Source organism: Hydra viridissima, unplaced genomic scaffold (assembly GCF_058129835.1).
Source record: "Hydra viridissima isolate aposymbiotic clone 2 unplaced genomic scaffold, HvirCarnegie_v1 scaffold_13, whole genome shotgun sequence".
Taxonomy (NCBI): domain Eukaryota; kingdom Metazoa; phylum Cnidaria; class Hydrozoa; order Anthoathecata; family Hydridae; genus Hydra; species Hydra viridissima.
This window is the reverse complement of record NW_028324312.1, coordinates 7,521,497-7,544,038: the sequence shown is the minus strand read 5'-3', so window position 1 is coordinate 7,544,038 and position 22,542 is coordinate 7,521,497. Positions and strand designations below refer to the sequence as shown.

The following is a 22,542-nucleotide window of genomic DNA, read 5'->3' as shown; positions in this document are numbered from 1 at the left end:
TTATTTAGCAAATTTAAACGAGATTAGCATGGAATACCGTATAGAAGATGGCACTTTATTTTTCCAAATTATATTGTCGATATTGTTAACAATATAGAGTCTAATGGGAACCAAACAGCAAATGAATAAATTGCTGTCAAAAAAGGAGAAATCATCTGAATAAAATTTTTGTTTACATTCTATCTGTCCTGATGAACCATCATAACCCCATTTTAAAATTAGATCGAGAGCGATGAAGTTTCAAGTGAATTATCATGTCTTTATTAAAATCAATTAGTCTGGATGCTGTATGATTTAATAGATCTTGGAGAACAATTTTAGTACCAGTTTCTGAAAAGATGATGTTCTCAGGATAGTATTCTTTCTTTGCTTCCAGGAGCTTCCTTTAAGGTGGATAGATAATGGTATTGTGCTCTCTTGCATTTCTTCTTACAAGTTGTTATGATGATTTTGATAAGTAATCTAAATACAATGATAAAGCCTGTTTTAGCTATAGTGGTTGGTTTCATAACACTCTATTGGGTTTAATGAAATGCTGGTCCTGGATCTAGTTTGAGTTGTTTCAGTAGCCTGTTCATCAGAAATGATGAAAGTACTTGTCCCAGTTCTCTTAACTTCATTTGAGTTGCGAAAGAAAGTTCCTGAGCAGGTGTTTTTGCTCTTAAATGAGATGTTTTTCTCCTTTTTGAACAAGCAGATGATTACTGGAATTTCTTTTCTGGCCTACCGAATTTTTGGGGACTTTTTTATTCAATTCACAGGAATAGGGGAATTCATTTAACTCTAAATTCGCGTCTAACCAGTTGGAGTTATTAGCTAAGAATCAAGAATGCGTTTTAATTGCTTCCATCTTTCCATGAAGTGTGACTTTAATTTTCTGAAATAGGCAACGACCAGGCAGCTTTTTTCATTGCAGGCCTCAAGTCCACTAACTATTTGAAGCTTTGTAATGGCTTTGTTAAGAGTTTCCCAATTGGCTAAACTATTTCGAGATAACTCCCTTATAGAATCATAGAATTCTCTTCAAGTAAGCTGCACCATCTGAAAAAGAAAAAAGTGAAATTATATTAACATGTGCGACAATATCAAGAGGGGAAAATAAGAGAAACTGAACTGTATCTCATTTTGTTCTTAAATGATCCTATTACACAGTATAAAAAGCTGGATTCTGGCAAATACCGGGAAAGTAACTATATTAAAGCAAAGTGTGAAGCTTCATAATAAATGCAAGTGATCTTAGATGTTTTTTATATATTCTTAAAATAGTGAATTGTAAATATTTAAGTTTATAAGTTTAAACTTTGTAAAACTTACCCAAGAGAAGCTTTAGCGAAAATTTGATCAAATTCAATGGATTCTTTTTTAAGATATGCCGCTTCATATAATAATGAAAAAATATGTAAAATAAAATCTTAGAATTTCAAAATAACTTTTAGGCCTTTTTACAAGTCAAAAGCTTCTGAAAAATAGTAAGAATGGTCATTAGTGAACGGAAACTTTCGGCTTCGGCCGAAGCCGAAACCGAAATTTCTGCTTCAACGGTTTTTTACTTTTCCTGTTTCGGCCGAAATTTCGGTTCAAACCACAACCGAAATGAACCGAAACTTTTATAAGATTTTTTAAAAAGTCTTGACCAATGTATGCAAATACATTTTAAATTATATTAAATTATGTAGAAATTTTAATTGAGGTCACGCTACATAATTGATTCAAGTTACTATTCGCAAATCATTCTTTAAATAAGTTAACATTAAAGTTAAGTAACCAAAATCAATAATTTCATCAAAAGTTTCTCAGTGCTAAACTTTACGATGGAAAATAATCGAAAGAAAAGCTATTTGTGGAATCATTTTACCGTAACAGCCAGTGATTCCAAATACGCAACTTGCAATATCTGCAATTTGAAAATATCTCGTGGATCCTACAATCCAAAACTTCAATCACTTAGCGGACTTTCATCACATTTAAGAAGTCGGCACCCACAGCTTACTCTAAAAAATCTCCTAACTGAAAATGCAATACTCACAACTACCGGCAATCCTGAAAATATACCATTTTCAGATCAACTTGAGCCTCTTACAATTAAAAAAAGAACAATTCCCTTATTTGACATCAGATCAAAACGGCAGAGGGCTGAAATGTTGCAATTTAAAATGCCTGGCTGGGTTGACAATATCTCAAAATTTGATTCAAACTCCGAAGAAGGTCTGAAGTTTCATAGATCTATATCTGAAATGATTATCCTCAACTTACAGCCATGGTCAATTGTGAATAATCCGGGATTTTTACGCCATCATGCATTTTTTACACCACACTTTGACATTGGAAGTGAGAAATACTACCGAAGCATGCTCAATCTAGCCTATGAAAAGATTAAGCTTGCAACGAAAGTTATGCTTAACGAAAAAAATGCTGAAACTGTTTCCATCTCTCTGGACGCTTGGTCATCCTTTCATCATGAGTACTTGGGCATGATGGCACACTTCATTTCAGACAAATGGGAGCGGATTAAATTCTGCCTGTCATGTTTCCAAGTTTGATGAAAAACATACTGCTTCAAACATTTTTCAAAAACTTGAGAATGTTGTGAAAGAGTGGGAGCTAAAGGACAAGATCACAGTCTTCTTAAGAGACAATGCTGCAAATATAAAAGCAGCTTTCAAAGAACAACAGTGTGTTTACAAGTCTGCTGGGTGTCTAAATCATTCACTTCAACTAGTGATTAAAAAAGAACTTTTTTCACTCCAGAGTGCTGTTAACTTGATAGAAAAATGTCGAAAGCTTTGCACTCATACTTCTTTTTCAAATTCCTTTTTTGCTGAGCTTTACAAACAACAAGAGGTTCAAATGAACAATTTTGACAGGCTCGGACTCAAAAATGATGTCCCAACACGCTGGAATTCAACTTATTACATGCTTGAAAGAATTCTGTACTTGAAATCAGCAATTGCTACCACGCTGCTAATCCGTCCTTCCAGCGGCATTGAGTTCATTGTACAGGATTGGAACCTGTGTGAAAAGCTGGTAAACATCTTAGCGACTTTCGAAGAAGCCACCAAATTGCTCTCTGGAATACATTCACTGATGCTTGCATCAGTGCATGTATTCCAATTGTGACAACTATCCTGAAGTCATTCGAAGCTATCTCTGATGACGAAGAAGTGATTGGCATGAAAAATGCTTTAAAGAAAGCAATGGAGGCACGTTTTTTTGACTTAGAAACCATTGATCATTTTGCAATAGCAACACTTCTTGATCCCAGATTCAAGCACCACTTCTTTAGATCCCAAGAAGCCTTTCAAGCTGCAAAAAAACAAGTTTTTTTGGAATTAGACAGCTCCATTTTGAGCCAAAATGAAACTACTCCTGTAATGAAAACTAAGTCTATTGAGAACACTGGGTTTTCTTCAATGATGCAAAATATAATTGCACAGTCACAAAATACAAGGTCCAAAAATCCAACTTCCAAATTAGCAAAGGAAGTTTTAAGCGAGTACTTAGAAAGCCCAACATCTTCATGCTGTTTAGAGTTTTGGAAAGAGTATGAAGAGAAAACAACATTAAAAGCAAAGTTTGGTTTGGCAAAAATGGCAAAGAGATTCCTCACACCTCCACCAACATCTACCGAAGTTGAAAGGTTGTTTTCAACTGCTGGAGACATTCTTTCAAATGTAAGAAACAGACTTTTGCCAGAAAACATGGAAAAAATTTTATTCTGTAGAGAAAATATTTCAATTGTTAACTTTAATTATTAGAATGTCTAGACATATTCTACTTTTTTTTTTTGACATAATATAGTTTTTATCAAATTATGTTACATGGTGATTGCTTAGATATACGTAAAATAGTTTTTTTTGCTTTAACTCGGTGATCATAAAAAGTTCAGGGATTTTTAACATTTTTTTTCAAATTTCGGCTGTTTCGGTTTCGGCTTCGGCTTTACTGAACCAAACTTTCGGTACTTTCGGTTTCGGCTCAAATTTCGGTTTCGGTCGATCATTAATGGTCATGTTTTGTATCTAAATACTTAAGAGTATTCTAAAGATAAAAAACTTTTTTTTCCAAAATTCAATTTTTGACTTTTGATCACATTTTAGGCCGAAATGAACCACTGTGCACTGAATGAGGTAAAGATAAGAAAATTTTTACAATAGATTTTGCAGTTATCAGAGCATTTTAAATTATTGGAAAATAAATTACAAATCATGCTTGGTTGGCTTGAGGGACTTTATACGCGATTCTTACCACCTGGAACCTCGGTACAATTTAGCAATTGCGTATTCGTGCTAAAGTTTTAAGGCATTTTTGTGGAAGAGCGCTGGTAAATGAGCCCACTTTTTTTTTTAAATGGAGTAGGTTTGTGTAATTAACAGGTTTTTTATATCGCCCTATTTTTCTTTAATACTTGGATAACGGTCATATTTCAGATAAAAGAAATTATAAACATAAATGATCAAAATTTCAACATTTAAGTCATTTTCATGTAAAGTAATTGATAAATATATCAAAATCGAAATATTAAAAAAAAATTGACAGCCTCGTTTTAAAGTTCCAAAGCACGTTTACAAGCGACAGCTTTAGCGATTCTTTTGTTCTGACCTTTTCCTATAACCTCAGTTTTACAATCTTCACCGAATTTAACCATACAAGTGACCATCTCTTCACATTTATTTGTAAAACTAAAAAATAAAAAAATATGCTTAAAAATAATTACGTAAAACATATATGAATTTCAGATATGTTTTACATTTTGCAAGCTCGTAAATGTTTTCTACTAAAAACATGCTTCTTGCATTTTAAATCTCATAAACATACGTTATTTCAGCGTTTGGATACTTCTCGGTAAGATCAACAACGGGATGTCGCGGCAACTTCTTCATGTACTTTTCTAAATCATATTTTTGTAATTAGTAGAAAGATCTTAAGCAAAAAAACCAGGAGTATGTAATTTTTGTTTAAAAAAAATCCATACCGATAACAGGTTTCAACATAGGATAGTAGATATCCCATACTTTATTTAAGTCAAGTCCACTATCAAGAAATATTGCACCAGCAACAGATTCAAATAAATCTCCTAATACTTTAGGAGCTTGATGACCTTCTTCGCTTCCCATAAGGCAAATAACAAACGGGTTCTTAAAAGATGTGAAATAGAACTATCACGTAAAACATACCACTGTTGACCAGTCCAGAAAAAGGTTAAAAAAACATTTTTATCTCTTTTAAAAAGAAAATATTTAGTATCGCTGGTGATAATTGCATCATCTTGATAGCGTCACCTGTTATTTCTTTACAACTTATTTTTCTTAACCCTTTTAGGTTATTTTAACTAAAATAAAATTATTAAAATAAATAACAGAATTCTTTGATTATAATATAATTTAAAAAACAATTCAATTATTAAAAACGTTTTAAAATGTGAGAACAATATTCTAAACCTATCCAAAATCCTAAGCCAATCGTTGGAAAGCATTAATAGCCTGTTTTATGAAAACCATGCATTTACAATATGGTTTTAGATAATGGCAGTGTTGCAATTACTTAACAACGTTTTTTTCGGGGGTTGTTCAAAAGGGGCCAAGATTTTCAAAGAATGTGTTTTTCGGTTTAAAAATAGTTTTTTTCAGCGTTCGTTAAAAAGCCAAGTTTAATCCTCTTCATAAAATTAATGGAGCGTAATTAGATCCCTTACAAAAGACAACATTTTAAGAAAAAAATTACTATTTACCTCAAAATATTCCTCGCTTATTTCTCCCTCAAAATCTACCACTAGTCCAGCAAAAGCGCTGTAAGCTGAACACAACTCAGGAGAAGAAGAGTAGATAAACTTGAAAAATGAATACTTAGTCGCCAACAAACCAAATGTATTATTATTTACCAAAGCTGAGCGAAAGTAAGTTAACTGACCAGGAGATAAATTTTTTGAATTCATAGATATATGAAGAGTTATTAGGAAGTCTAATATAGCATCACCTAAAAACTCATACTGTTGGTAACATTTAGTCACATCGTTTGACAGATATGAAAGATGAGTTAGAGCTTGGATCAAATGAGATTTATCAAAAAAATTGTAGGAGATTATTTTTTCAAATCGATCTAGTTTATTTTTCTCATACAAGGAATGTTCAGATTCTGAAACAAGATCAGCAGATTTAAAAAAGGGATAATCAGCATAGCAACTCTTTGATTGTTTAACATCAGCATTCTTTACAGCAGAATATAATGTTTGAATTCCCAAAAATTTTTGCATGAAACTTAATGCTAAATTAACACCACCTCTTTCAAAGTAAACACCAATTAATGCTTCAACAGAATCAGCTATTGACTTATCCTGTACACTTTGATAGGTGGTTTGCTTCATGTCCTCATTTTCAAAGCGCAGATACCCAGGAGGTAACCATACTGTCAGTGGATTTCGGTTTTCAGAACGACTATCTTCAGTACCAAATTGAGAATTACAAATTAAATTTTGGATACCAACAATCTTTCCAATCTTGCATAAACTTTTATTGCTGACACATTTTTTACGTTGTGATGTAAGCTTACCTTCATGAAAAATGGGATATTGAAAGTATATAAAAATTGAAGCTGCTTGTTTTAAAAAAGAATCTCCGAGGTTTTCAAGACGTTCTAAATCAAAACCCATATTTGCTTGTCTTGTTGTTAAGGCTTCTAAAATCTTCAAAACACTGGGAGACTTTGTATCTTCTGTAACAGATTTTTTCACTTGAAGCATGTCTTTTAATTGCCGAGAATAACTGAAATCCTTCTCTTCTGATTTACTAATATTAATTTTTTCCGCAATTGAATCTTTTAACTCTAAAGCTAAAAGATAATACTCATAAAAGTAAATCATTCTAGGTAAATACTGTAACTGCATATGCAAGTCAGCTGGAAATAAAGAAGCTTTTTTACACAATTCAGGCACAAGTTTTTCTACCCTTAGTTGTTTATGGCTTTTAAAACTACTTCCTACTCCACTTTTAACAAAACTACATTGGAGTGAGCATGGAGCAACTTCTAACAATGGTTTGTTGGCTGAGATTTTTAAATTGTATTTGTTTTGATAATATTGAACAAAAGTTTTTTTTCCCTCCATAAAATCGCTAGTACTCAACTTACTGATGGTAGTAACATAATAAAGTCTTTTTTGGGATTCTCCATAGTTTTTACTAATAACCCAGTTTTCATAACTTTCCTTTTGATTTTGAGCATTTTCACCATATTTCATAAAACTTTTGTTAACGATAGGGAACGTAAACTCATAGCAATTTCTATGGATGGCATTAAACACGCTTGCATTAAGAGGTACAAATAATGCTTTTGTCACCTTTGCAGCATTCAGATCAAAGTTAATGTTTCCATCAATAAGTTTCAGACAGCATTCATTAATGACAGTTTTATGAAAGTCTATTACAGCATTTATATCAAGATCAGATGTCTTTACATTTGGTATTTTTACAAGTTTCACTTCGAGTTTACCAACACGAGAAAACAGATCCAGAGTAGGAAGCTGCAAAAAGCATTTTTTATTTTAGAGTTTTATTTTAAAAAATCAATTAAAAATCATAATACAGCAAAATATTGAGACAAGATACCTAATAATTATGGAAATTACCAAACAATACCTTTACTATAACATAAGAATTTCTTGAAAATGATTGTTACATACTTTTGGAATTTGTTTAGGCATAAACAGACCAAAGCCTAGACGCTTTTTGCAGTCCAAAAGCTCTTGAAGGGGAATTACATCAACTCTATCACTTCGTTCAGACAGAAGTATACAAACAGCATACAAATCATAGTCACCAAAACAAAAAGGTTTGTCAGAAAGCAATATCTTAGGAACCTGAAATAAATAAGTTTGTTCAAGAAGGAAATATTTTTTTTCAATTTAATTCAATATCACTTCAGAAAGATATGGTATTCTTTTGAGGAAAAAAAGTTTCACCACTCTTGTTTGCAAAAATCATGTATTATTTGAAATACCAATAATTTTGAGTTTTACTAATAATTTAATTTCAGAACTCATCTTTTTTTTTTTTTTTTAGTTATCTGTTAAACTAAATCAATTTATTATTAGGTTTTTAAAGTGTTTTTATTTGTATTAGTGCTTATTGAGGCTTTTTTTTTTTTTTTTGAAAAACTTATTTGAAAAACTGCTTAAGTGTGCTAATCAGAAAACATTTGTGCGTATGTGTTCTGTTGATAATTTAATATCACTTTACAATAAAAAAAAAATGTCTATATTATTGTAACTCAACTATGTAGATTTCATATCTGAGGCCCTTCTTGGGCCATCAACCACCCTTTTTTTTAAAAAAAGACTACACATAATTTGGTGAAACATAATTTTTTAGAAAAACAGCTACAAATCAATAGGGCTAGTGAATTTCTATCTGCAATAGAGGCACACGCCATGGCATAACCAGTATAACACTGGTTATGCTTTACAATCATAAAATATATAAATGCAACAGAAAAGGAGATGTACCCCATAGGATGGTTGATGTTTATAATTGCATGTAAAGCAAGATATAATTCACAAAATTATTAGTTATACATTACACACATACAAATCTGCAATGTTCAAGTTGCTTTGAGCATAGCATAATGCAGGTCCTCTCTTTGTCACAATGCTACACCAAAAGTGTTTGGTTTGAGAAGCCTGCTTGTAATCTATATCAGAAACATCCTGATGCAGCATCCAACAAATGTAACCAATTGCCTTTGTAGCATTATTCCATAATAGAAATAACTTAATGAAATCTTTCACCTTGCTCATCACTAACACTACCTGTAAATATCTGACATCAAAAAATAGACTTTAATGGAAATGTTGCATCCAAAAGCTTCATATAACAACAGTAATTCTTGAACAGTATCTAAGTAGTTTGGAGACCAATGGTTGCCAAGAAAATCTGTGTAACTTGAATAAAATGCTTTTCAAGCAGTGAATTGAATGTTATCCAATGTGTGCTGGAAGTTGTTGTCATTTAGTAGCTGCCTTATATCAAATCCCACAAAAATTCCCTATTTGATTTTTGCCTAGCTTAATGTAGGAAATTTCTGAATCAAGCATTTAAAGGTAATCAAACCTAGCTTTATGTGTAGAGGTGGCAATACTACATTTTGCGAATTAACTTAAGGATGCTTGGTTATGTTGCTTGTGCTTGAATAACAACTTGACACAGTGCCTAAATCTTTTGTGTGTAGTGCTTAGCACAATTTTGACTATCCCACAAGTAAATGAAACAGCACTATTTAATGTATCCTTGAAATCAGTACAGATTGCCCATACAGAGCACCAATATTTGAATACAATAAATCATTTTTTTGATTATTACTAGAAAAATAAGTGTTAGAGTGTTGAGACAAGTACAAAGGAGTTTTTTACATGATTTCCAGCCATCCAATAAGAATAGTGTGAATTCCAGCATAGTGTGAATAAGAAAAGTTTGGGACAATAATTTTTTTGATTATTGCACAGTGTTTTCTATTTAAGACTATTTTTAGAAATAAATTTTATATATACTTAACCACAAAATTAACGCACCACTTATACATTTCAATTTATTTTAATTGTCATCAATATTATCATATATTTTTACAAATAGTATTAAGAATAGAACACAATTATTTCAATGATAATAATAAAATTGACTTTGAGGATGGTGAAAAAAAAAACTAAATCCAAATATATGATTCATTTAACAAAATAAAGTAAAATCATTATTATTGTTATTTGACTTATCAATAACTAGTGTTACCACCTCTTCATGTTATTACAACCTGACAGAGCCGTGGCATACTTCCAATTAGAGATCTAATCATTTCCTGAGGGATATCTTCCCACACACGGATAAGACTTTGTCGCAGCTTGTCTAGGCTGGATGTTGGTTTCTAACACGCCATCTCATTATGTCCCAAAGATGCTCTATTGAGTTCATATCTGGGCTGCAAGCTGGCCACTCCAAAACTTGAATATTAACATTATTCAGTAACAATATGTGCCGTATGTGGTCTAGCATTATCCTGCATAAGAAGGAATCCATCTCCAATCTACGGTGCAAAAGGTACCACAAAAGGTTCTAAAATGTCTGCTGTGTATTGTTCAGGAGTCAGACATTCAACATCAACTATAAAAAGCTCTGTGCAAGTTGTTAAAGATATTCCGCCCCATACCATCAATGAGCTGCCTCCACTTTAAGTGATTTCTTGAATGTTATAAGCGAAATATCTTTCATTTGGTCTTCTGTACACTCTTGAGCAGTGATCAGAACTTGCAAGGCAAAACATTGACTCATCTGTAAATAAGACCTGTCCTCAATCATGTATTTTCCAATTCATAAGCCTGCTTAAAAAAGCCAGTTTGTTTCTTTGGTGGTGTACAGACAATCTGAGACTAAAAGCTGCTGCCCAAGGTCGTAAATGTAAAGCATGAAGTTTTCTTTTTATGGTGTCTTGACTAACAGCAGTTCCATGAACCTCAGCAAGTCGTATTTGAAGACTTCGTGCAGTAATGAACCATCCTCTCAGTGTTCGAAGCATCAAAAATTGGTCCTCCACAGAATTGGTAGTTTGTGGTCTGCCTTGGCTAAGTCATCTGGCCTGATCATTGGTTTCTACAAACCTTTGTAGAACCCTATCAACTGTTGTATGAGACACTCCAAATCTTCTACCAAGTTTGCAATTTGTTAATCCTTCATTGGACAAAGTAACAATTGCAACACATTCATCATGACTTAAATTCTGTCTAGAACGCTGCATTGCGAACAGATGTGTTGCTCAAATGACAATTTGTGTTGTTCAAATGACAGACCTTTTCTACTGTTGTGTTGCTCAAATGACAGACCTTTTCTGCTGTTAGAACAAATTTAAAACCAATACATATTTTTCTTTTAGAAGTGAGGTTTAATTACAGCAAAACATGCTACTTATGAAAAGCTGCTATGATTTCGAAATTAAATAGGGGAAATGGAACAAAACCTACAAAAGGTGTAACAATAAACAATATTACCATCTTTGTAATTTATAAATCTGGGAGATACATAATATTTTTCAAAATAAGTCGGAATTTATAATTGGTGCCTTAATTTTGCGGTAATGTGAATTTAGATCTTTGAATAATTTTATTATTATTTTTCTTTGTATTTGTATAAAAAAGACATTTAATCACACAAAGATATAATATTTATGCAAAGTATTTTCTATTACTAGCTGTAACCTTTTCTCATTTTTCAGGAAACAAAGGGATTCCCCTATGAAAGAAATTGATTTTTTTGAAGCTCTTATCTTAGATTTTATCTCACCTACACCAATGGAGTTATACAAGAATTTACTATACAAGAATTTCTGCTTTACTTTGCCAAAAGCAGATATATATACATATATATACATGTGTATATATATATATATATATATATATATATATATATATATATATATATATATATATATATATATATATATATATATATATATATATATATATATAAAAGTGTGTATGTATGTATGTATGTATGTATGTATGTATGTATGTATGTATGTATGTATGTATGTATGTATGTATGTATGTATGTATGTATGTATGTATGTATGTATGTATGTATGTATGTATGTATGTATGTATGTATGTATGTATGTATGTATGTATGTATGTAGGTATGTATGTATGTATGTATGTATGTATGTATGTATGTATGTATGTATGTATGTATGTATGTATGTATGTATGTATGTATGTATGTATGTATGTATGTATGTATGTATGTATGTATGTATGTATGTTTGTATGTATGTATGTATGTATGTATGTATGTATGTATGTATGTATGTATGTATGTATGTATGTATGTATGTATGTATGTATGTATGTATGTATGTATGTATGTATGTATGTATGTATGTATGTATGTATGTATGTATGTATGTATGTATGTATGTATGTATGTATGTATGTATGTTTATTATTTTTTGTTCAGAATTTGAGTTGAGTCAAAAATTCTTTTTTGTTTAGAATTAATCTAATTCAAGGACACCCCTTAAATGATTTTTTTTGAATGTTTATGCTTTTATTGTAAAAAATTGTTCTTCATTGAATAATAATTAGCCTCTAAAAAATATCATACTGAGCTAAATTCTTTTTAATGTTTATCAAATTGTCACAGTAAGGAACATTATTACTGATGTATATTGAATGTTTTTGTTTGACAATTATGAAAAATATGCCATATCATCAATTGTTATTATTGCTTTCAGAGCAATAAACCTTTAATTATTTGAATACATTTTATTTTATTTTTTTATTTATTATTATTTCTTTTTTGCAGAAAAATAAAGTTTGAATTTGGGAGTTATATTTTTGTGACAACTTATACCAATACTTACATACCCCAAAAGGTTTTTCTCTGGACAAAATATTCATAATAATTGACACTTTATGATAATGAGCGTATAAAAATATTTGTGGAGAAATATTTGAAGCTGTAAGTAAAACTAAAAGGCATTTTAAAATGCAAGGTTTCTAAACAGAAGCAGTTAGAAGTACCTTGTGAAAGAATTTCTGGAATGAAATTTATCTTAACTTAAAAAAGTCCTGTACTAAGATATTGAAATAGTTCTGACCTTTCTGTGAAAGAGTGCACAGCTCTTGCGTGTTCCTTTCTTAATTTTTAATTCTGTATCTGAATCAGAGGTGCTGTCATCAGAAAGCTGCTTAGTAGGAAGTAAATGCTCACTACTTAATTCACCAAGCTTATGGAGGGATTTGCAAATCTTCATGCAAACAGATTTCTTTGCCAAATCTCGAGTAGACATCAAATCACTCTAAAATATCTTTGGAATATTACTACCATAATTTAAAACAATAGTGAAACCAGGTGTTGCCCATGTGAGGCTGGAATAAAAAACTCAAGACAAGCAAAATGAATACATGAAAGGTAATAAGGCAAGGGCAAAAGGCAATATAACTGGAAATATGAAATTTAAGTCAGGGGTAAACACCTTTCTTTATCATGTTAAAATTACTCATAATATATTCTTCAAGAGTCAATGTATTCAGAGCCTATAAAAGTTTTGTTAAATAATAAAGACATCTTTTGAGGCATTTTTTATGAAATTAAATGCTGTGTTATTACACAATCATCCAATAGAACTCATACTTTTAAAAGATAATATTGTAAAGAAATCAATGGAGGACTAAAAACAATATATTTCTGTAACTTTGATTATGTTCATTTAAAGAAAAATATCTTAATCATCTAGATAACTGAACAAATATCAAAATACTGTTAACTTATACAAACTTGAGTATTGTTAAATTATATTATTAAAACAACAAAAGTAATGGAAGTTTCTGTGTCAAAGCCACTCATTTTTGTGATGAGAGTTTAACTGCATTAAAGAACCATCCTGAACTGACAATGATACCATGACAATTTTAATTACTAAGTTAAAAATGTTTTGAAAAAATGCTACTAGTCACAGCCCATATTCAATTCAACTTGTGATGACATCTCAACTAATCTTTCTGCCAAGAGTTATATTGAAATGCTGGTGAAACAAAGCACAGTAAAGAGATTAGAAAGAATGTACCAAGCAATATAAATTAATAATGCATTATATTGCATGGTATATTCTTTGCAAAGAAAAGAGGCTGAAAGAGGCAAATCTTATTATTTTGAAATATATGGAGATTTTTTAAACTAAATAAATTAGGAAGGTTTTGAATTTTAGGTGACAATATGTACCAGCGAGCAATTCATTACAACATTTTTTTTTCATGAAGTATTTAATGACAATTATCACTGTGTAACCTTATGATGATGATACCAGAATCTATTTATTAGACAGATTAGAGAATAACAAGAATGAAATTCGGCTACTTTATTAATGGTTGCGTAATACAAAATACAAAATTTATTTAAAAACATTTTTCCACAATTAAGTAAACATTCTAAAGACTAATTTTTATCATAAGGTTCATAAGATCATAAGACCCATCAAATGAAATGATCTGCTCTCTAGTTAAGATAGAACTGCAAAATTTGAATGCTGAACAGCAAAAAAAGCATATGTGGATGGTATGTGCTGATCTGATAGTTGTTGATATCCCATCTAGGCTTTAAGCTGGAAACACAAAGTTCTGTTGTTTTGTACCAGCAAGACATAGCCACTACAAAGACAAAGAATGGCCTAAGATATACCTTGTCTTTGTGGTGACTATATCTTGCTGGAAGATAATGAATTTATTGTCGGACAAAATAATCTTATTAATTCTCCAGTTCACTGAACAAGACCATAATACCACTGTTACATAAAAAGTTAGGCTTCATGGAGCAGTAAGTGAATACACTTAAAAAAGATGATGATAAAAACAACCTTTAAACAACAAGTTTACTCAAACTTACAAAAAATAACACAAGGTGTTTTCAGTTATCAAAGTTGATGCAACACTTTTATGACACTGGCACCAGTTCAAAGAGAAGTATGGGTGGTTTTTCTGGTCAAGAATAAGACAAAGAGCTATGAAAGCCTACACTGTAATGTTACTCGACCATTCATTTATAGACCCAAAATGTTTTTCCAAAAAATGTATCTGATGAGCTTTTATCTGATAAGTATAATGAACAATTTCATCAAGAAATCAGAAATATAGAAAATTGTTATAAATTAATTACTTGCTGGTTAGGGGAGACCAGTACTGAATGGACTACATTTTGTACAATAAAATGTTAAATTTTGCAAGACTAACCCATGTACGGAATGGACAAGAATGACAAATGTAGCATATATGTCAGCTGTAAAAAAAAGGTAGACATGCTCATAGCAACCATAAACACAGTTACTAGCACTTATTTAAATTGCACATGGTTCATGTGTCCACAATCCACAGAATAACCATCAGTAACACAGCATTCTATCACACCCAAATTCACCACAAACCAGCTCTTATTCTTGGTTTCTTTTCAATCATAATATACAACAAATATAAACAGCTTACACACAAAGTTTTATCCAAAAGTATCCTTAAACAACAAACTAATGAATAACTGAATGCTGATACCATTCAAAGCAAGACTAATCTATTCAGTGTTAATCTCCTCTAATACTGAATTTTAGTGATTGAATGTCATTTCACAGAAGATCCAGGGTGAAACTTTTGAGATTTTGCAGAGCAATTTTATTACATTTGTAATTTTTTAAATTGAACTTATTAGAATTGCATTTTACATGAACATATATACATAACATGTCTATATTCAATCTAAATAGAAATGCCTTCATCAGATGGCTATTTTATGTAAATTTTAATTGAAACCACTTTTATTTAAAAAAGTAGCTTTTAGTTAAAACCTACACATTTAGAGTTAAAACAAATGCAAAATTTGAATTTGGCAAGCCAAAATTAACAAAGTCCAAATGATATTTTATTTTAAAAAAATCATTGAATTTTGTTGGGCAGTGTTATTGTTCATTAACACATTATACAACACTTGCACAGATTCAAAATAGAATTGTACAAGCCCATTATCTCATAATAGCATTAAAAGAAACTTAACATTTAAGGAAATCAATCAAACAGAATATTTGCATCAAAAGCAAGTTTTTTAATGTAAATATTATATGTAAGCATCAACCTTATAAATTCTTTTAGGCAAAGGACAGTTCAATGGAAGCAAGCATTCTGCATAATAATTGTCTTTGTATTGAAATTTAGGAGTTGTTTTGCAATATTGATCTGATGGTAACCAAGAGCAATATCTAAAAAACAATATATCTCTATAATTAACAACCTTTTAAATTGGTAAAAAAAAACTCTAAAAAGCATTTTCAATACTCATATTTATATGTAAACAATTTTATAAAAAAGAACCTTATCTAATTTTTAAATTTTTAAACATACCTGTATAAAAGTGAGACTGCATTATCTTTAGTTATCCGTGGTGCATCATATTTATCACATGAAAAATATGTTGGAAGAATTTCTTCTTCACTGTCAGACATCTCAACTTGTATTTCTTCATCAGTTGGAAGAGTGCGGTTTTGACATTGATTAAACAAACTTTTCTCAATTTCTTGCATAACCTTGAAAAACCATAAAAATATACTATATATATATTTGTACTATATAATTTTATAAACTGACTAATACATATTCCTTGTTTTTTAAATGTGTGGTTTAGTATAATACAAATTATATATGTAAATATAATATATATTACATAATACATAGTCTTTGGACTTTGCTTAACTGATGATGTAATACAAATTTCATCTTTAAATTCTTTAAAACTTTCAAATAGGTTTAAAAACAAAAAACGTTGGAACAAAAACGTTGGTGGAACAAAAACGTTGCAATTTTAAAGTTAAAGCAACTTAGCTTTAACATCATAATAAAAAAATTAAAAAAATCATGCCACAGTGCTACTTTAAAAAAAATTTTATTGCCTGATACTTACATATAGCTGCTGGTATGTGTCATACTTTTGTTCAATTCCTGTCATTATGATAAACTTAGATTCATTTGCTCTTGCTCTACCCTTTGATTGTGCATACTCTCTATAATTATTGATACCATCAAAACGCACAACTAAATTACACTTACGAACATCTAGCCCTTCCTCTACAACACTTGTTGCAACCAAGACATTAAATTTATCTTGTTTGAAGTTTGTTAGTATCAAGTTTTGCTTTGCTGATCTCATACAACCATCTATTAGGGAAATGTTGGCATCAAAAGCATGTCCAAGTATATATTCACTAGCTAAACCATTAAATGTTGCATCCATTTCAACTTGATAATTTATTAACTTGCTGAGCACTACAGCAGTACATCTTCTCTGTGTAAACACTATTGAATGCAAATCTAAAATTTAACTTTTATAATTACTAAACAATTTTTTTTTTTCAACTGCATACTGCTTAACTATTTTTTAACTTAAACATTTATTAAATGGATTAAATAAAATCAAAAACTGAATAATCATTATATTTAATGATTAATATACAATCAATGTACATAAAATAATTGAAAGAAAAGACAAAAAAACTGCAATAGATAGAAGTACATACAGCTAAATTATTGAAAATAAGAACCTTGAAAGTAGTTTTTTTCAACTAATAAAACATCACGCAAAAAACTTGCTGCTTTTGATGTCAAAAGTGGCTCAATTGGAAGAACATTTTCAACTGATGAAAAAACATGAATAGCTTCAGTTTCATAAGTTTTAACAAGATCTTCTAGAAATTCTTTGCATTGATACAAAACATTTTTTGCCTCTGTTTCGAGTCTTCTATTGCTGATGTAATTTTCTTAAAGGTAAATTTTGAAATGAACTGCTTTGAAACACTTTTTCTTTTTGAAAAAGAAAAAAAAAAAGGATTCACATGTATAGTAAAATTTGTTAAATCCTTCAGTTAAGCGGCGTAAAGTCCTCAGGCTTTTTCAGACACGAATTTTTATTATGAAATAAAACGAGAGAAATATGTATAATTACATCGCATAATTCACTTTACTTTTATAAAATTTAAACTTCCAAATAATGATAGCTTTTATATTTGTACAAATTTTATACATTTAATTTAGATATTAAAGATAAAAGAATTAAAGATAAAAAAAATTATTACTGTTGTTGTTTTAATTTTATTAACAAAAAGTTTCTACTTTTTGATTACTGTTAATGAACTAAAACAAAACTTTTTTAAGTTTTAAGTATGAATTGCTAAGATTTAGTCAGAAGAATACCATGTGGTAGGCTAAGCGCACCAATAGTTACAGTGGAAGCACACGAAATCCTGGATGATGACGATATATTCCGAGAAAACTGGAATCTTTAAGACCTTTCTCAAGTAGCTTTCAAAAAGGAGTCTTTTTAAGAACAATTTGTACTGTTAGATATCCCGCCTTTTTTTTTTAATTAAACATAAAAATGCAACTGAAGCTTATCGTTAGTGTTGCAAAAACTGCAAAAAGTGTTCGTGAGGGGTCTAGAGCATCCTGCCATCGGACTCAGTGGGAATCTCGTACGAGATTTACGTGATTTACGATAGCGATGCATCGGTTTATACGCAAAAGTGCGTATTTGGATTATTTTCCATCGTAAAAATACGCGACCGATGGTCAAAATAAAGTACGGTAATTAATCGGAAAAACCTTTATATAAATTTCGGAAAAATAAAAAATCTATATTCTTACGAGGTTTCTCGAGGTACGTTGTAATTCGATGATTTATCACGAGATTTCACTGTAAATACGAAGTATTTGTAATAATACGAGGTACTTGATTAAATTTCGATGGTAATCTGTAAAAAGAGTGAATTAACTGTAAAAACCGAATTAGATTTTCGCAAATTCCCTCCGCAATAAACATTCCATCGGAAATCGGAGTCACTTTTATAAACTATTTCTCACATCGGAATTTACGCATTTACGCAATTTCCGATGGCGGGATGCTGTAGAGGGGTCATTTTTTAGTATGAGTAGACTACCGTTAAGACAACTTTTACTCTATATCTACAACTGGAGCTTTTAATGTACCACTAGACAGATATCTAGCATGAAACAGGCATCTAAAGTAGTGCAGTACGAGCTGATTAGGATAATTTCTGTGAAGTAGATATAGAAAGAAATCCGCGAATCATTGGTGGAATTGATGTCGACCCATCGTTGTTAAAATCAATGAATCTAAATTTTTTCATACAAAATACCACCGTGGCAATGACGTTCTGGTAACTGAGTTTTTGGAAGAATTAGAAATAAATTCGCTTAGGTGACATTTTTTTGCGAAGTTCCGGATCCTAGTGCAAGAACTCTTACAGAGCTCATTCTAAAATATATTCTGTCCCATAATGTTTCTGGTGGGTGCACGTCATATACCAGAATTGAGAATATTCGTCACGGTATGAATTCCCATGAAATTATCATTCATCAGCAATATTTTATGGATTTTTTAAACAATGAAGTTTACACTCAAAACGTTGAGAACATGTGGATGCGACTTAAACGTAAACTAAGACAACAATTCGGCACTTAAGAGGCTCTTTTCCAATCAGATCTGCATGAATTCGTTTAGCGCCAAAGATGTAAAAAGAATTCACTGCTTTCAGCTTTTATTTCTTATGTAAATCGATATTAACTTATTTAAATGTAGTTATTTGGTCATTCTCTTACAGTAAGACAGTAATACACATAATAAATTTGTTTGTAAAATATTGTGGTGATTTTATTTCTTCTTATATTCTTTTTTTCAAACAAAAGTTCATTTAAAAAACTAAAACTATTTAATTAAACTCATTATGGAGCATTTAATAAAAAATTCATTATAATACATTTTATTCATCTAGAGGGGAGAGTTGTTTATTCTGACGTGTTTCTAACAAAAACAAAAAAAGCTCAAAAGGATGTACGACGCTTAATTGAAGGATTACCCTCATTTAGTCATGCCTACAATATATTTAATTATATCTACATCCGACCAGTTTATGTAGAAGACAACTTTTTACTAGTTTATCTAGAGGACAACTCTGTTAACAGCATCTTATTTGCTTTTATTTGTTTATACAACAGAATAAATCTAAACAGCTTTATTCTGTAGTATAAGTAAGTGAAAGGGTAACTAAAAAAATCAGTCATCAACTTTGTTTATGTTATAGTTAAGATTATTTGATTTTTTTAATTTTAATTTTATAATTGAATTATCCATGTTTTAACCTATAATTATCTATACTTTTAACTTTTTTTACTATCATTTCGTAGATGGAAAATCAGGGCTCACAGATTTTGGCTTTCCACAGGCTAAAATTAAGGCTTCTCACATTCAATAGATTTTGCATCCCGGGAGGTATTCATCTTATCTCGGGATCTTCCAAGATCCAGACACAACTTTATTTCATTTTTATCTAAAATCATAATTCAAATGTAAGCGGTTTCTGGCACAGATTCTTAATAGTACACCAATCCAAACTACTATTTGAGTTGAAAATGTTTTAAAAAGCGTAAACAATCGATTGAATGATCACTTAATCGTTAAATTTCCTCGATTTAAAACCTTGAACGTAATGTCCCCAAAATCTAAACAAATCACGTGTAGCTAACCAGTTACCTTTCTCAACAACAAATGTTAATGGGCGTTTAAAGTTTCCTATTGTTTTCAGAAATTGAACCTTTTCAGAAATTAAAAAGGTTCAATTTCTGAAAACAATAGGGAACACTTGAAAAACACAACGTCTTCTACATAACCACGCAAACCACAACTGGCAAAGAACTCTTTTCTCAAGTCCCATTATCCTGATTTTATAACATCTATTGAGTGATCGCCTTATTCGCCGGATTTAAATCCAATAGACTACAGGGCGGGGTCAACTTTGCACTAAACTCCACAAATGTTTGACGGAGTTAAAGCGTTCTTTGAAGGGAGAATGGGAAAAAATTTTGAATGAGGAGCTTTGCGGAGTTGTTCAAAATTTTTCTAAATGACTAACTCTGTGTCAAAGCTAAAGAGGGCCACTTTGTAACCATTCGTACATAATATTATTACTAGATCATATTGTCATTTTTTGTTGTTGATTTTCTGATTTTCAGTAAAATAAAGCTTATGTTATCAAAAAGCTTGATGACATGGTTTTTTAGTGTTACCCTGTATATTATTCCCAATGTAAGTTATATACTTAAAAACTGCATTCATGGTAAAAACTCTTACCAAGTTGTTTGAGAAGTATTTGTGCAGCCCAGTTGGTACATAAAGGACCAAGAGATTCTAAAACTTCTTTACAATACTTCATTGCATCAGCTGATATTGCACAAGCATTTTTTACTGAAAAACGCTGTTTCTCAAGTAACAAATTATCAACAGTAAAACTGACCATTGCTTTGTTTTTAATTTTTAAATCTAAAAGTTGATTTAAAATTCAGAAACATTAATACAAAGAAACCTCATGTCAACTATTTAACTATAAACAAAAATAACTTACCAAAAAAATGCTTGAAATGTTTTTCAAGGTTACATTTCATAAACTCAATAATACTAACAAATTCTGGAAAACCATTTACTGAAAATCCATTTGTAAAGGTTACAACTGTTTCAATTGGTTTAGTGGCAAAAGACAATGTTGCTTGAGGGTCTGAACAAGTGACAGACCTACATCGCAATCTTCTCTCCAAGCTTTCAATTCGATTTACTAAAAATGTTTTGATTGATTGCTCATTATTTACACCAGTATACTTTTCATTAATGATTGAAGCAGTCAAACCCAAAATATGTGGATGTTCTGACTTAGGATATTTTTTAAAAAACTCCATTAATTTGACATAAGGATGTTTTTTTGTGGCATTATGACATTCATCCATGATTATCAGATTTATATGATACAAACAAAAAATGGAATGAGTTAAAATATCAACAAGAATCTGTACTGTCATAACAAACACATCAACTTTGTCAAACTCTGATATCCATCTTTCTTTGTTCCAAAAATCAACACCCATATCACCAGTATAATAGCCAACTTTTAGTGAGGTATGATCAGCAATTACTTTTCTTTGTTGATATGCAAGAGGCACTGAAATAGAATTTTATATCATCATGCAAGTTATTGTTTGGAATTTTTCTGTTCTTACATATTATTTCTAAAACAATTTAAAGGTTTTTAAATAAACATGATAAATGGGCAAGGAAAGTTTAGGGAACTTAGACATTGGAAATGAAAACAATTGATTATATAAGTAAGAAAAAGACTATTACTAAAAATACTAATACATTAAAATTATACTAAAATTCATGTACCATAAAAAGTCAATCTAAATACTTCAACCCCAATTTAAATAAAATTAAGTCAAGCTTATCTTTACACTCAATTGAAAAACTGCATGAAATATCATTAATTGTGTACATAAAATGACCACAAAATCTTTTATGCACTTCAAACTTTCTATCAAAAACTTCTCACATTTTAAAAGAAATTTGATTAACACTTAAAAAAAAGCTTTTACCTGTACAAACAAGAAAAAAAGTTCTTTTTCCTCTTTCTTTAAACGTTCCCTTTATCTCATTTTGTTTTTCTTTTATTAACATAACGCTTATGAAAGTTTTCCCAGTTCCAGTGCCAAGACAAACAATTGTGTTGGATTTTTTTGCAGCATCCAAAAGTTCTATCTGATACGGTCTTGCTGAAAATGTTTCAACACTTGCTTCCTGCATATCAGCTATAATCAAAATGCCTTAAAGATACACATTTAAAATGGAAAAAAGTACTGATATATGTGTGTTTGTGTGTGTGTAAAACCCAGTAAACCGTTTGATTTTATTAGCTATGATCATAGATTTAAATATCTATAAGCAGAAAAAAAGCTTTTTATGTTATATATAAACATACGTTTTGCATGTTTGATCATCTGATCAAAAAAATATCAGCTGATTGGCTGATGTTTTCTTTTTCTTAGAAACTAGTCCTTTCTGAGAAGCGCTTGTTTGAACTGTGCCAATGACGGTCGTTTAGCACGATCGTTTAGCAGTGGTATGTTATTATACACGTGGGCAATTT

The 22,542-nt window shown here is 30.6% G+C and overlaps 2 protein-coding genes across 4 annotated transcripts; one reads left to right on the top strand and one right to left on the bottom strand.

Annotated features, from left to right (window-relative positions):
* Positions 1–1,811: 1,811 nt before the first annotated feature.
* Positions 1,812–3,848, top strand: LOC149880254 (zinc finger BED domain-containing protein 4-like). Its single transcript, XM_090070008.1, has 4 exons — positions 1,812–2,420; positions 2,494–2,930; positions 3,038–3,671; positions 3,834–3,848. The coding sequence occupies exons 1-4, from the start codon at positions 1,812–1,814 to the stop codon at positions 3,846–3,848; spliced, it is 1,695 nt and encodes a 564-aa protein (XP_089926134.1).
* A 611-nt stretch (positions 3,849–4,459) lies between these two features.
* LOC145183766 (endoribonuclease Dicer-like) lies at positions 4,460–22,519 on the bottom strand. Of its 3 annotated transcripts, XM_090070178.1 has the most exons (14): positions 22,375–22,519; positions 21,992–22,204; positions 20,974–21,561; positions 20,703–20,891; positions 17,101–17,316; positions 16,464–16,870; positions 15,908–16,089; positions 15,642–15,765; positions 12,628–12,828; positions 7,673–7,849; positions 5,729–7,513; positions 4,973–5,135; positions 4,816–4,888; positions 4,460–4,679 (listed from the first exon to the last, which is right to left on the bottom strand). In XM_090070178.1, exons 1-14 carry the CDS (start codon positions 22,391–22,393, stop codon positions 4,544–4,546), a joined length of 4,473 nt encoding a protein of 1,490 aa, XP_089926304.1. In that variant the 5' UTR covers positions 22,394–22,519; the 3' UTR covers positions 4,460–4,543. The 3 variants fall into 3 exon arrangements, with proteins under 3 accessions (XP_089926304.1, XP_089926305.1, XP_089926306.1); XM_090070179.1 differs by lacking the exon at positions 22,375–22,519 and having other exon boundaries at positions 17,077–17,316; positions 21,992–22,367; XM_090070180.1 differs by lacking the exons at positions 20,703–20,891; positions 20,974–21,561; positions 21,992–22,204; positions 22,375–22,519 and adding an exon at positions 17,750–17,984.
* Positions 22,520–22,542: the final 23 nt, after the last annotated feature.

Excerpts from the sequence above, each read along its gene's own strand:
- LOC145183766 (XM_090070178.1), bottom strand. Across the intron at positions 20,892-20,973 it reads ACATTTCAAGCATTTTTTTG|ATTTAAAAATTAAAAACAAA; the intron begins GTAAGTTATTTT and ends ATCAACTTTTAG. Across the intron at positions 4,889-4,972 it reads TATGTTGAAACCTGTTATCG|AAAAGTACATGAAGAAGTTG; the intron begins GTATGGATTTTT and ends AATATGATTTAG.
- LOC149880254 (XM_090070008.1), top strand. The coding sequence starts at position 1,812 with ATGGAAAATAATCGAAAGAAAAGCTATTTGTGGAATCATTTTACCGTA. Across the intron at positions 2,421-2,493 it reads ACGAAAAAAATGCTGAAACT|ACAAATGGGAGCGGATTAAA; the intron begins GTTTCCATCTCT and ends ACTTCATTTCAG. Across the intron at positions 2,931-3,037 it reads TACATGCTTGAAAGAATTCT|CGACTTTCGAAGAAGCCACC; the intron begins GTACTTGAAATC and ends TAAACATCTTAG.